The sequence below is a fragment of the Bactrocera tryoni genome, chromosome 1, assembly GCF_016617805.1.
Source record: "Bactrocera tryoni isolate S06 chromosome 1, CSIRO_BtryS06_freeze2, whole genome shotgun sequence".
Classification (NCBI taxonomy): Eukaryota; Metazoa; Arthropoda; class Insecta; order Diptera; family Tephritidae; genus Bactrocera; species Bactrocera tryoni.
This window is the reverse complement of record NC_052499.1, coordinates 87947915-87963098: the sequence shown is the minus strand read 5'-3', so window position 1 is coordinate 87963098 and position 15184 is coordinate 87947915. Positions and strand designations below refer to the sequence as shown.

At 35.6% G+C, this 15184-nt stretch overlaps 3 protein-coding genes across 3 annotated transcripts; 2 read left to right on the top strand and 1 right to left on the bottom strand.

The window, feature by feature from the left end:
• Positions 1-1047: 1047 nt before the first annotated feature.
• On the bottom strand, positions 1048-1866 carry LOC120782370 (glycine-rich cell wall structural protein-like). The gene has a single exon (XM_040114607.1). The coding sequence runs from the start codon at positions 1634-1636 to the stop codon at positions 1190-1192; it is 447 nt and encodes a 148-aa protein (XP_039970541.1). The 5' UTR covers positions 1637-1866; the 3' UTR covers positions 1048-1189.
• Positions 1867-8373: 6507 nt separating this feature from the next.
• LOC120779752 (EF-hand calcium-binding domain-containing protein 1-like) lies at positions 8374-9148 on the top strand. Its single transcript, XM_040112158.1, has one exon. It carries the CDS (start codon positions 8468-8470, stop codon positions 9146-9148), a length of 681 nt encoding a protein of 226 aa, XP_039968092.1. The 5' UTR covers positions 8374-8467.
• A 2409-nt stretch (positions 9149-11557) lies between these two features.
• On the top strand, positions 11558-13189 carry LOC120779679 (calcineurin B-like protein 9). Its single transcript, XM_040112068.1, is given in 3 exon segments — positions 11558-11888; positions 12584-12792; positions 12794-13189. Coding segments are annotated over 3 exon segments (936 nt in total).
• The last annotated feature ends 1995 nt before the right edge of the window (positions 13190-15184 follow it).

Here is a 15184-nt window from a genome sequence, read left to right as displayed (position 1 = left end):
ACACACGCAGCAAATGGAAAACGGCAAAACAAATAGTAAATAAATAAATACCAAACAGTTGTGCATAGAGCAATCAATGCAAAGCGAAACAGCTCGTCAAGCAAATCAACAAGCAAAAACATTATCAAATGGAAAACTTGAGCGGACCGTTGGGCGTTTTATTTGGTTTTGCTTACTTTCTTCGTTTGGTTTGACGTCTCACGCTTTGATTCGCTCTGTGTAAATAATAAAAAGTTCTTTTCGCATAAAAGGCGCTTACAGCAACGCAAAGCAAAATCGCAAATAACAGAAAATGTTAAAACAGTTAGTTATAGCGGTGCATTCGAAATGTCTGCAAGGACAACTTTGGTGCAACTAGTCGTATCGGTAATTAACATCTTGACTGGCTTTGCACAGCGACAGTGAATGAGCTTTTACTGAGTAGTGTTCGGTCAGAGGCCTCAATGAACGCTGCTGTTAATGTCAAACGCTCTGAAATGTGCGAAAATCAGAATTCACAATTTGACAAGAATATCAGCTAATGAATAAAGATGAGTAAATGTCATGATCAACAAAAAATTCTTAATAGCAAGGAAGGATTAAACTGAGATTTTAAAGAAGAGGCTATATTAAAATGATATAATCGCTCAGTTCTATTTTAGCAGTATGCTCGCTTTATACCAGTTATTTGTTCGATTAGCCATTTTCCACGAATGGACGATTCGAATTCAATAATTTCAGCGTGACTTTCATTGAGCTCCAAGAAATACTAAATTTTTTTTCAAAATTCACTTTGCTTATCGTATGGTAGCCAGATCCACCCAACATATTCACAAAAAAAGAGTTATTCAGTTTTAAGCAAGAGGATTACCTATGTATAACGACTCGAGTCACTAAGCCTTCGTATTATTTAAATCTTCTAATGCTTTGGTGAACTCAGTAATTTTGAATACAACAGGTTAAAAATTTGAATGCCAAGCTGGACATTCCATAGAGTTTCTTCGAAGTTTTATCGACGCTTTTATCTAAACGTACCACTATAATGCACACTAACTACACACAAACTAGGGAGTTATTTCTTTTTTGATCACGATTCCGTCAATTTTTTATTTCGGGTTTTTCATTAAATAAATATGTAGATGTAAGTGTACACACATTTGACTTTTACATAATTTATCACAATTAAAGCTTCTTATTCCTCCCATATATTTTAGCCAAAAAATCCACCAAAACCACCACGATGACCATGTCGATGGCCTCCGTAGCCACCATAACCTCCGTAGCCACCATATCTACCGTAGCCACCATATCCACCGTAGCCACCATAACCACCGCCGGGAAAGCCGCCATAACCTCCGCCGGGAAAGCCACCGAATCCGCCATAACCGAACTGACGTGCTTGACGAGCTCCCTCAATGCTTGCCGAAACGCCCGCATCAACATCCAAAAGTTGCTGAGCCTTTGATTCCACTGCTTCTGCTACCGGCACGGCTGCAATTTGTACAATTTCGGATGCGTCGGGCACTGCTGCATCCTTTTCGGAAGCTTCCAATTGTAGCGAACTTTCAGGTACTTGAACACTGACCTGTTGCTCCTCTAGCGGATAAGCGCTCGAATAAGCCAAAAAGGCTAAGAAAACGATAGCGATTCCTCGCATTTTTGTGGACGATCTGCTGGCGTTTCTTTATTAATTAGCACTTTAGCACTTTCAAATTTCACTCTCTCCAATGATGAGTTGTTTCTATAGATTTAGCTGGAGCTCGACTATGTTCGCTGTCAAAAGCGGTTAATGCTTTTATAATGATATTGCGCCGCAAATCTCCAACCATAGGCAGTTTCTGTTTACTAATATTTCGCTCTTTGCGGTCAATTGGGAAATACCCAAAAAAACAAAACAGAAAAAAGAAATGAAAAGAATGAGTTAAAAAATAAATGCGAATCGGTAAACACACGTGTTTATTTATTCAACAGATTTATTAGCAAAAGCCGCTAAGTTCATTCCATTCGTTGCATCTCTGATCGCCAAATTTAAGCTTGACTTTCTTGTTACAAATGTATACATGGAAACAACAACAAAGTAATTAACTTGATTTTTATACAAGGGAGTATACGGCTGGCTCATTACAGCTTCTGGTTCATTAAGTCGATATATGCGTTATATACTAGATCGATTCGACAGTATCCAAATAGGAAAATCCAATGCACCTAAATTGTTAAATAATGTATGAGTATTCTGCAGTGCGGACTGAGGACTTAAAGCCAGATTGCATAGTAAAATTCTTTAATCTTTTCTTTCGGAATCGCAAGTTAATTTTATGTGACATAACAATAATTGTTTCTGAATAATATAAAAAGAAAATAAAACCAAAAATAAACATTGATTTCGGTTGCACAGAAGCTGTAAAATCAGCTACGAATACAAAAGATTCGTTACAAGAACTTTATTCCGAACGTTCAGCTTCTATGGCAGCTATATATTGCGTAGTCGAAAAAGTCTTTTCGTATTTTGGCAATAGATGTCGTTGCAGTCGTATATCTCCAGTGCTACCAATCACACTGTGTCATACCATATAGTGTTAAGCTTCATTTAGCCAAAAATTCGGGGAAGTTGAAAAAAAGTTACAGCTGTTCAAAAATGAGTGAAAATAATGAAGAAATTCGCTATATTTTGCAATTTTGTGAAGTTTACGGACACGATGCTGTATCAGTTCGTGAAGCATAACAATGGTTCGCTCGCTTCCGTTCTGGAGATTTCGAAATTTCGATTTACACTAATGAGTTTTACACTAATGGAATAATGTCTCTAGCAACATGGCAAAACGTGATCGAGCAAAGTACAAGTTTGTTTATTTATTTATTAGTATAAATATAAAAAATTGAGTTAAAGTTTGATTAGAAATACGAAATGACTTTTTCGACTACCCAATATATGATTTTTAGAATAAAAAGAATCAAGTTCGGTAACAACGTTAATGAGCAGATTCATAAGAAAAAAATAGTCGAGTTCTTATTTAGAAAGCTTTTTTATTTGACGAAATATCTTTATGTAATTTGGCATGGATTATTGAAAGAAAAGAAAGTTGCTTATATCAAACAACCTAGCTAGAAGAAGCGTTGGACGATTGCGATTTCAGATTTAATTATACGTACAGTTCCTATAAGAAATGTCCATGTGGAGGGTATTGTAGCTATGGCAGGTAGTATATCACATATAACAAATCATATAAGATTATTGAGATATTCATATAGCATAAAAGCTCTTTAATGCCCTAAGTTCCAATAATTCGCTGCTATTGATTAACTCCCACATTATTTGAACCGAAATCTTCTGCAAATTTTAAGATTTGCATTTATTAATTTAATATTTAAATAGAGAAGAAAGTATTTATAAATAAAAGATAAGTAAATATGTAAACGGAGAAACTTAAAACTATGATATAACGTGCGGGCTATATTTCTATATCTTTTGTTAACCAATAACAGACACTTAGATATTGTCAACTGAAATGCAAAACATGTCATCAAAAAAATCAAAATTGAGTTTTTTATTGCTTACGATATTTAATATTGTAAAAAATTAAGCTTCCTTTTTAATAGCCTTGACAGACGGCAGCGTTAATCCGGATTAAATGCGCACTTCATGTCCAAATTTGCAGGTAATAGCCCTGACAGACGAGCAAAATTAATACGCATTAAGCAACGTTAATGCGCATTGAAATTTTATGGCGACAGACGGCAGACTTGTGCATTTAGACAGCTGATTGTGAAATTTGTTTATTTAAAAAAAAGTGAAATAAAAACGAATAAGAGAAATTATTAATAGAAATTTTGGTAGTTTTGGAAAATCAATATACATACATAAATTTAACGAAAAAAATCGTTTAGTATTAACTACGTTCAGATATAATAGAGTTAAATAATAATGGATTGTAATGCGAAAAAAGTGTGCGAAAAAGTTAAGAATATTGGAAAAATGGGTAGCAAACTGTGCGTTATTTATTTTCTGCCATCTAAAAATATTAAAATTTGTTTATGTTACTATACTTACACATAATGTAATTAGCAATATAAAACTGCTTACCTTTGATGCTGTAAACGCAAAGGAGGCGGCAGACTTCAAGCGCTATCTGTCAAAACATAGCAAAAATCGGCCATTTTTGAGCAGTGTTGCTTACTCAACTTTGGTAAATTCAGCTAAATGCACGAAATTCTTGTGCATTACAAAATTTGCATTAACATGTGTCAAATGCGCAAGTAAATGTAAATTAAGCCCGCTAATGCATATTAGCGCTGTCGTCTGTCAGGGCTATAACAGACGGCAGCTATGAGAGTTTGAAACTCTCGTAAACAGCTGAGTGTCATTTTTATAATATTTTTAGTGAAAATGGACATAAGTTAAACATTGCCGTTGTTAGCCGACCGATTTTTACAAAAACATATCAACACGTTATTTTTAAAACTGCTTCATAACATAAACTTCTTGTTTTATTATTGAAAATTTGAGAAACAGCTGTCAGTGTTGCTTGTTTTTCATTCACCATAGATTAAAATTGGCCATTTCTAACAATGTTGCCAGCGAAAATACAGCTACAGCTCTCTAAAATTTTGCCGATTAAATGGGAGTTAGCAACGGGGTTATCTTCACTAACTCCGGAATTAATCCGGATTAATGCAGTTAATTCCCTAAGTCCTGTTTAATGCAGTTAATCCGGATTAACGCTGCCATCTGTCAATGCTATTAGATATAACCAATATTTGATCATTCTTTAAATAAAATCCAAATTTTTTTTCAATATGTGTGGATTCTATTACATCGTTTTTTCTTCGTCTGTGAACGTATGAAAAGTGTTGTTGCGTTATTTTGCATTTAATTTTTTAAAAGTCGCATACTATGTGAGAAAACAAAACTCTTCCAAATTCCTTATTCTTTCATCATTTATTTTCTGTAAACTTAAATTTGGATGCAGTTGGGCTCACTTCAGACAGAAATCTGTGAAAGTCTAGAATGGCAAACAGAAGATCCGCCATTCCTACATACATTGCAACGATCTAGACAAGTAGTAATTAATTATCTTTTGACAGTAAAAATGTTTGCTTAGGTTATTAACCGGGAATACAAGGCAACCGTTTACTCCCTTGTTTGTACATATGTATAGTTTGTATATAGCTAATGAAGTGCTAATTGCGCGAATTCATAAAAGTGCATGGCAAAATAGGCGATTTATTACTGGATATTTTGGATGCACATACTGGCTGTAATCGACACTTTAAAGAGCAATCGTTATTTTAAAAGTAATTATGTGCACAAAAAATTTAAGCCTCATTAGCAAGAAATGATATAAAAGATATCTGTTCACTTGGCTATAGTAAAATTGTGCAAAAAAAAATTGCACAATTAATTTAATTCTCCAGTTACTGAAATGAAATGGAATATACTTACCATACTTTATATTTATTTATTTCATTCCTTAAAACCTGTTTTCTCAATTTTTATACCCTGAACAAGATACTATATTAGGTTTGCCCTGAAGATAACATTTTCAGGTGTCCGTGATGAAATATATAAAAGATAAGTTGAGTCAATTTAACCATGTCCGTCAGTCTGCATATAGGTAAACTAATCGCTCAGCTTTTGAGATATCGATCTGATATTTTTCATACGTTCTTTACTCCTTAAGAAGCTGCTCATATGTTGGAACTGCCGATATCAGACCAGATATAGCTGCCATTTACTGAATAATTGAAATTCAGTGCTTGCGCGGAACACTTTTTCATTTGACGAAATATCTTCAAGAAACTTTGCATGGAATATTATCTAAGGCAATAATGCCAACTCCGAAGAATGTGTAAAGATCGGATCACCATAGCATATAACTGTCAAACAAACTGAATGATCGTAATGAAGTTCTAGTAATTAACCTTCTGTGTTTGTGAAGGGTATTATTAGTTAAGTGCAATCGAAGTTACCTTTTTTTCTTTTTTTAAATCTTTTTTTTGAATGTAATTTATATTTTATATCCAGTGAAACCACAGCTTAATTAGAAGATTTGCTAGTCAGTACTTATTTAATATGCGTATAAAGAACTCCGCTAGCAAAATAGAACTCATATCTGAAAATACCTGTTTAAAACAATAAATTTCGAACCGAAATGGAACTAGTTAGAAAAATACTGGATTTGGACTAGTTATGAAACAATTTATTGCTGCTGGAACTATTGGTTTTTAAGTGCATACACTAGGTTTTTTTTGTTTTGTTTTGAAGTATTAAAAGAACATCTTCATGTAAAAACTACCAGTTGGTGCTATAATGAACATTTAATTGGCTATTAAGTTGAATTAAGCCGTTACATTATTTGGAAGTTAGTTTAGAACTAGTTCATTTGTCTGTAAGGTAAAATAAGCCGTGCCAGTATAATACATATCGTATATACATACATACATATGTAGAATACCTTTCGGCATCCCATTGAGTTAATGAGTCATGCGAAACAAATATTTATTGATTGAAGTGATATTTGTTTACTGGACGCGGTTATTGTTAACCGAAAAAAAAATTAAACTGGCTTACGAAAACGTTTGTTTGCGTTCGCATTAGAACCTGTTCTTGCCTTTTGGAATCACAAAAAAATCACGGTATTGGTTTTTAAAGAAAAAAAATAAAATATTTAAATTAATTTGGCGGCATGAATTAATTTCACTTATCTATAATATAACAATATAATTATTGGAGGATTTTCTATGAATAGCGTAAGTCTATACAAACAACCCAGAGTAAAGAGAACAAACATTTGGACGATGATTTTTGAGGTTTTGATTCTAAATTCTAATGGAAAGAATTACTAAAGACATCTATTTGATAAAAAATGAATGTATTTACTTCTCTAATACGTTAGATAAATTTAATCTTGCTATAAGTTATTATAAATAAACATTAATGTATGTACATGCTATTGATTTGTTAAGACGACTTTATTACATGCGAAATCATTGAAGGGGATTTTTTATTAATCAAAAAATTATAAAATATTGCCTCAATAATGACATAAAGATGAAAAACATTGTGTTGAAGAACTCGTTTTTAATTTTGATTACAATTTTACTTTAATTTACTATAGTAAACATATTTACATATATATATTGATATTATTTTTCATTGTCAAGATCATGCGTGAGTCTTGTCAAGCTGTCATGTTATTTTTGTTCAGTATTGTTTGGCATTTCTTAATGGAAAGACTTAGTCCTGAACAACTCTATTACGATAACTCACCTTCTGTAAGGAATATGTTGCCCGAGCTTCGCTCAACTTATGGTCAACATAATCGGCCTACTGAGCGTACTATTCGCAACACCATAACCCATCTTGAGACCCAGCATTCAGTATTGAATAATATTGGACCGAATAGAAAACTTTGTCGGCTGACAAGCACGCAATTAAGAAAATAAAGCAGCCCTAACTGAAAATGTGCACGAAGACCGTGGCGAGTCGATTCGGTGCCGTTCGCAGCAACTCGGGCTGAGTATGGAACGACTTGGCGCATTTTACGTATAGATTTTAAATTGAAAGCGTACAAAATATAGCTTGTGTAAAAACTGAAGTCGCTCGACCTTCCCAAAGTTCCAACAAGATCCGACGTTTTCGAGCCAAATTTTGTTCAGCGATCAGGCTCATTTTTGGCTCAATGGGAATGTAAACAAGCAAAATTTTGGGATGAAAAGCAACCTGAAAAGATCAAGAGCTGCGATTTCATCCAGAAAAAAAAAACGGTTTGGTGTGGCTTGTGGGAGGGTAGAATCATCGGTCCATATTTCTTCAAAAATGATGCCGGTGAGAACGTAACCGTCAATGGCGAGCCATGATAACCGACTATTTGATGCCTGAAAGTCGTGATCTCGGCGACATTTGGTTTCGGCACGATGACGCCACTTCCAAGATCACCAAGATCGTCAGATATCACACCCTTAAAGTTTTTCCTGTGGAGATATGTAAAGTCTAAAGTATATGCAGACAATTCCGCTTCGGTTCAGGCTTTAGAGCAAAACATCTCACGGGTCATTCGCCAGCTACCAGTCGAAATACTCAACTGAGTAATCTAAAATTGTACTCAACCAATGGACCAACTCACACACAGCCATGACTAACACCTCAAAGAGATATTCTTCAAAAATTAATTCAAAGAATAGTCTTTCGAATGATAACAAACATTCTCTATTAAATTTTAAGTTTAGGGAACTTCGAAGTGAATCACCCTTTATAACTAAACCAGCTTCTGTCACCCATTGTTTGGCGCTCCACTTTGTTTATATCCTAAAATATATTTCCAAATGACTTTACTTTGAGTATTTTCTTATATTTCTTTATTTTTTTTTAAATTGAATATTTCTTTTCCTGATTATTTGTTGAAGACTTTTTTGACTTAAAATTTCATTGTGCACCGCAGAACAGAAGATAATTGAAACTTTACAGCTATTTGTAGACGGCTAAAGCACCATGACTATGAATAAGTTGGATGCCACATTGGATGACGTGCAGAACACGCGTTTCGGGAATATCTATCACGATCTGATCAAGCAAATGGCGAAGACGACGCAATTCACAGAGGGTGAAGTGAGCAGCATTTTAATGGTCTATCACAAATTCGTTTTGGCCAACGGTTCCAAGGCGAAGCATATGACAAAGAAACAGTTCTTCCATCTTTTCCTGGTTTTGTTCAAAATCTTCGATTTGCAAATAATCGAACGCATACTCTTACACATAACTTTGGATATGAAAAAGGAGGTAGACGCTGTTGCTTGGGTGCGCCTCTTCTCCGTCTTTATGACCAACAAATTGGATCAGAAGATCAAATTCACTTTTCAAATTTACAATATCCATGGTAACGGGTTTTTGAATCGTGAAATTGTGCAACATGCGGTCGAAAAGTTTTTCGTAGGGGAAGACGAGGACGAAGTGAACGAGCTGCGGTCGGATATGGTGGATTTGTTGTTCAAGAAATTCGATGTCGACAAGGATGGTGTGATATCGTTTGATGACTATTCGCAGGTTGTCATGAAACAACCGATGTTGCTCGAGTTTCTAGGACAATGCTTTCCGTCCATAATTGGCACAACGGTAATTGCTCTCTGTGCGAACATAATGTCCAAGGTAAACTTTGATAAACCGTGTTCATAACTCACTTGAGATATATGTACATATATAGAATTCATATTTTTATACACATATGTATGTATAAATTGTTTTTTTTATTTTCTTCTAAATAAATTGCTGTGTTTTATCTTCGAATATTATTTATATATTTTTATATTGTTTTATTGAGATAAATACATTGATAAAATGTATTTTGGGTAAACTAATCGAGAAGACGAATAGATGAGAAGGTTATTCTACTTACGTAAGTGTAGTGTCCAAAGACCCGAGAACTGAATTAAACTGGCCACCTTTTGTCTTGCTTCCACATGGAAATTTCATGACTAGAAGCTTAGAGACTAGACTCGTGGCGAATATGAAACGGTTGAAAAGATCAATAAAAGTTCAAATGATAAGACAGAGCTATTTTTGTAAAGAGTGACGGAAAAAAACGATCGTTTGTAAAATTTCGAAAACTTTTGCAGCATCTGATACATTTTGCGAAAAATGCGAAGTGATATAAAATATACTTATAATAGGGAATTACCTACTTGTAATATAAATAAATACCACTGAAGAGACAAAGCAAGAAAGTAAATTAGAGATTCGTCTCAAAACTTTCATGAAAATTTAATGATCCTCTAGTTTATTAACTACTAAAAGCACGTGACGACTGTCAGGTATTGGCATAACCCGCCAAAATATTATGTGGTTATTTTAATTAGCCGACTTTGATTTTAACGCACATCTACACTCACATGCAAAAATTTTGAATAGCAATAGGAGGTGGAGTTGTAAACAAATTTTTTATTCATTGATTATTCTCTACAATGATTAATACACGAATAAAAAGACAACGCAGACGTTTTACTGTTTCAAACGGTTATTACGCATAAATAGCGAATTAGCGGGTTTTTACATCGTCTACGCGTTAAATTTAAAATCTGGAAGCAAATACAGGTGTTATTAATCTTCGATCGAGACCGAAGCATATAAGTACCTATACAAACATTGTGACAAAAAAGTATGCGGAAATTGTAAATAAACGGCAAAATATTTAACTATTCATCAATATTTATTTTGTCGCCTTCAAAGTAATCCACACGAGATGTAATACACTTACGCTAACGATTTTTTCAGTCCCCGAACCACTTTTCGGAAGCACGGTTTGGGATGGACTTCAGCGAATTTTGTTTTATCTTTTCGATCGACTGAAAACGGCATTCACGTAGCAGCAATTTCAGTTTGGGGAAGAAGAAAAAATCATACAGAGCCAAATCTCGTTAATATTGTGGTTGATCGATGGTATTTATTGCGTTTTGAGCTTTAAATTAGGTCACAATTGTGGCTCGATGCGATAGTACATTATCATTGTGAAAAAATCCATGAATTGAACTCCGGCCGTTTGATCATCTGTCCCTCCGGAACAACTTCATGTTGCACCAAACCACGAAAATCGGAAAAAACAATGAGCATCATCTTGATTTTTGAGAGGCTTTGGCTTGGTTTTTTGGTTTCGGTTCGTTTTTTCCCTCCATTCCGATGATAAGGCCATCTTATGATGCTCACCATGAATTTGGGTTCGGAATTCGCACGAAAAAGTCCAAAGAGAACTATTTACGGTACTCGTTTTGAAAAAAAATGTATCTTCATTGGGACGAGTCGAACAAAAACGCGTTTCATTCCCAAAATCATTTGAACGGAGTCGTGAGAGATGTCGAGGTCTCTTGCCATTTCTGTAGCAATTGCCTGACGATTATCAAGCAACATATCCTTCACTTTTTTAATATTTCCATCAGTTGAAGAGGTCGTTCAGAACGAGACATATCTTCAATGGTCTCTCGGCGAAGTTTGCTTAGAAATACATAATTTGTGACAAATCTTTTGTTCGATATTTTTATCCATTGTAAAAATCGCTACACACTACTGGGGGTACCGACTTAAGCAACTGCTTTGAACAAACTGGTTGAGAAATTGCGCTCACATTTGGCGTAGTGATTAAGGACAGCCCTACCAACTTAGCAAAATACTTTTTTGAAACATTATTTACCCGGGGGAATTTAATTACAATTTCCTGGCGCTTTTTGGACTGAATGTATATTTGGCGGGGAATTTTTTAAGAATTAGATGACTTTCAAAGTTCAATGTGTTTATCCAAGTGCTGGAAAACTATTGGCAAAAATGCTGTAATTCTATGGTACAGAGAATTGCTCTTGAGTATATATAAATAATGGTAGAATATAAGGGGTGATTATGTTCTTTGCCTAACCTGTTTATGGACATTTGTTCAAATGAAACTATGTATGGATATGTAAACATACGTTTGTATGTGTGCCGAATTAGTTGTGGCGCTAAAAATTGTATAAAAGTGATTCAAAATCAATTTGATATTTAGAACAAAACAGTTTCTTTAAGAATTCAGAGCAGCTAACATAATATTTTTATACAAACAAAATGCGTTACATATTTTATGTGCTGTGGATGTGTCTCGCGGCGTTAAGTGTTTTCGCAGCAGAAGTTGCACAGCTGGAGGCAGCAAGTAAAGCAGAAGAATTGCTTTCCGTGGACGCAGGAGTCCAACACAGCGAGGAAAACGCGCGCTCTGTGCGGCAGTTCGGTGGTGGATTCGGAGGCCCAGGCTTCTTTGGTCCAGGTGGTGGGTTCGGTGGGCCAGGTGGCTTTGGGCCAGGAGGCTTTGGCCCAGGTGGTGGATTCGGAGGAGGTGGCTTTGGGCCAGGGGGCTTTGGACCAGGGGGATTTGGACCAGGGGGCTTTGGACCAGGTGGTGGGTTCGGAGGAGGCGGCTTTGGTCGACGTGGATTCGGTGGTGGTTTTGGACGCAGACGAGTTATAAGAAGACGTGGTTTTTATGGCTAAGGTTTTGAAGAGGTTATGTAAAAACAGTACGAATTTAATAAATATACTTCTTTTCCAAAAACATTAAGGTTATACTATTATTACTTCAGTCCCTTAAATAAACATAATCAAGAGATACGTTTGAGAGCATGTAAATAGACAAGGCGATGACTGCCAACTCCATTACAGCATTGCTCGAGCTGGTCTCAGCGAAATGACCTCAGTGCTTCCCGTCACCATCATTCAAATTGACACCCGGCAAAAGGGAGGCATACATGCAGCTCTCACGTTTCGCATTTGACGAACGATTGGGCATTGGCAAGCGGGTATTTGTCTCTAGGGAATTGTCAAACTGCTTACAACTGTCCGGCGTTGCATCCACCAACGTTATAAGCAGCAAAACAACAATAAACTTATTAAACTTTGAAAAACTCTCTACTCCTTTCAACTTTTCACTTTGAGGCATACGTTTGGAATGAGTTCTTTCCAAATTTTAAGCCTATATATAAAGACTGAGAATTGTCTTGTGGGTCCGCAAATAAGAGAATTAGTGAAAGATGAAACAATTGAGGTAGTGCTCAATGAAACTGAACCTGGAGTGCCTTTAAATTGGATGACGTGCAGAAACCGCGTTTCGAGAATATCTATCACTATCTGAGGGTGAAGTGAGCAGCATTTTAATGGTCTATCACAAATTCGTTTTGGCCAACGGTTCCAAGGCGAAGCATATGACAAAGAAACAGTTCTTCCACCTTTTCCTGGTTTTGTTCAAAATCTCCGATTTGCAAATAATCGAACGCATACTCTTACACATAACTTTGGATATGAAAAGAGGAGGAAGACGCTGTTGCTTGGGTGCACCTCTTCTCCGTCTTTATGACCAACAAATTAGATCAGAAGATCAAATTCACTTTTCAAATTTACAATATCCATGGCAACGGGTTTTTGAATCGTGAAATTGTGCAACATGCTGTCGAAAAGTTTTTCGTAGGGGAAGACGAGGACGAAGTGAACGAGCTGCGTTCGGATATGGTGGATTTGTTGTTCAAGAAATTCAATGTCGACAAGGATGGTGTGATATCGTTTGATGACTATTCGGAGGTTGTCATGAAACAACCGATGTTGCTCGAGTTTCTAGGACAATGCTTTCCGTCCATAATTGGCACAACAGTAATTGCTCTCTGTGCGAACATAATGTCCAAAGTAAACATTGATAAACCGTGTTCATAACTCACTTGAGATATATTGTATATAGAATTCATATTTTTATACACATACGGTATGTATGAATAACTTGTTTTTTATTTTCTTCTAAATAAATTGCTGCGTTTTATATTTTAATATTATTTGTGGAAATGCATACAATGATATCATTTACTTTGAATGAACTAATTGAATGCCTTGGATTCACAAACGCTTGGGGAGTGGTGAATCGAACAAAATTGGCATTTATCCAATAAACCGGTATAATTGAATAAAGGTAAGAAAATGAAACATGAAGAAGTTATTCTACTGAAATGAGGTGTCTATAGAACTGACTTAAGCTGGCCACCTGTGTTCTTGCTTCCACATGAAAATTTTGTGACTAGAAACTTAGGGACTAAAGGCGATGCGAATATGAAACCGTTGAAAAGAGTAAGCTATAAAAGTTGAAATGATACCACAGTCATAATGGGTTGTCAAAAAAGTCTTGCGCTATTTTTATTGATTTTTTTTTTATTGAAATTGAAATGAATTTTTGATGACTTATGCCCAGCTCTTGACCGATGCTACGGCTGCTACTATGCCGGTCTCTTTCGACCAATACAGCGATTTTATCGCAATTTTCGACGACAGGTCTTCCGGAGCGTGGCGCATCTTCGTCACCTCTACACCAGAACGAAAAGGTTGAAACCATCGTTGTGCGGTGGAAATGGAAACTGTATCGGATCCAGAAACTGCACAAATTTTATTGGCGGCTTGAGATGCATTTCATGCCGTATTTTCTCTTTATTTTGCTCCATGTTTGCGACGCTATAACTCACGAACGACTTAAAAGAAACGACAATCAATCAAACACGTGTTAGCGCGTGAAATGAGCTTTCCAAAAAGGTATAGCATGACCCGATGCGACGAATAAAACTAGAACTACATGCTTTCAGCGCCAACTAGCGAAAATACCGCAAGACTTTTTTGACAACCTAATATATTTATAAATTGTTACGAAAAAATTGATCGTTTGTAAAACTTTGAAGACTTTTGCAGCGCCTGTTACATATTGCAAATAATGCGATGTGATATAAAATAATTGGGGACTACCTAATTTTAAAATAAATAAACAGTACTGAAGAGAAAAAGCATGAAAGTAAATTAGAGATTCGTCTCAAAACTTTCATGAATATTTAATGATCCTCTAGTTTATTAACTTTCAGGTATTAGCATAACCTGCAAAAATAGACATAAGTTGTTATGTTAATAAGCCGACTTTGATTTTACCAGACATCTACACATACATACAACAATTTTGAATAGTCTTTTTTTTATTCATTGATCATTCTCTACAATCATTAATACACGAATAAAAAGACAACGCAGACGTTTTACTGTTTCAAACTGTTATACGCATAAATAGCGAATTAGCGGGTTTTTACGCCATCTACGCTGTTAACTTTAAAATCTGGAAGCAAATACATACTTATGTTATTAATCTTCGATCGAGACCGAAACACATAAGTACATATGTACCTGTACAAACATTGCGACAAAAAAGTATGCGGAAATTGTAAATAAACGGCAAAATATTTAACTGTTCATTATTATTTATTTGGTCGCCTTCAAAGTGAACCCCACCAGAGGAAATACACTTTTCCCAACGATTTTTCCATCCCTCGAAACACTTGTTATAAGCAGTTTTTGGGATGGCTTTCAGCTCCATTAGCGAAGTTTGTTTTATCTTTTTAATCGACTAAAAACTGGTTCTACGGAGCCACTATTTCATTTGGGGAACAAGTAAAATTCACACGGAGCCAAATCTGGTTAACACGGTGGTTGATCGTTGGTATGGTATGGTATCCATTGCGTTGTTTGCTTTAAATTCAGTCACAATCGTGGCTCGATGAATTGATCTTCCAGAATTCCGACCGTTTTCGACGGATGTTCTTACGCAGACGCCTCAATATTTGTTTCATTTGTTTCCCTCCATTCCGATAATTGTTGACTTGTTTGCATGTCAAACTCATAAATCCA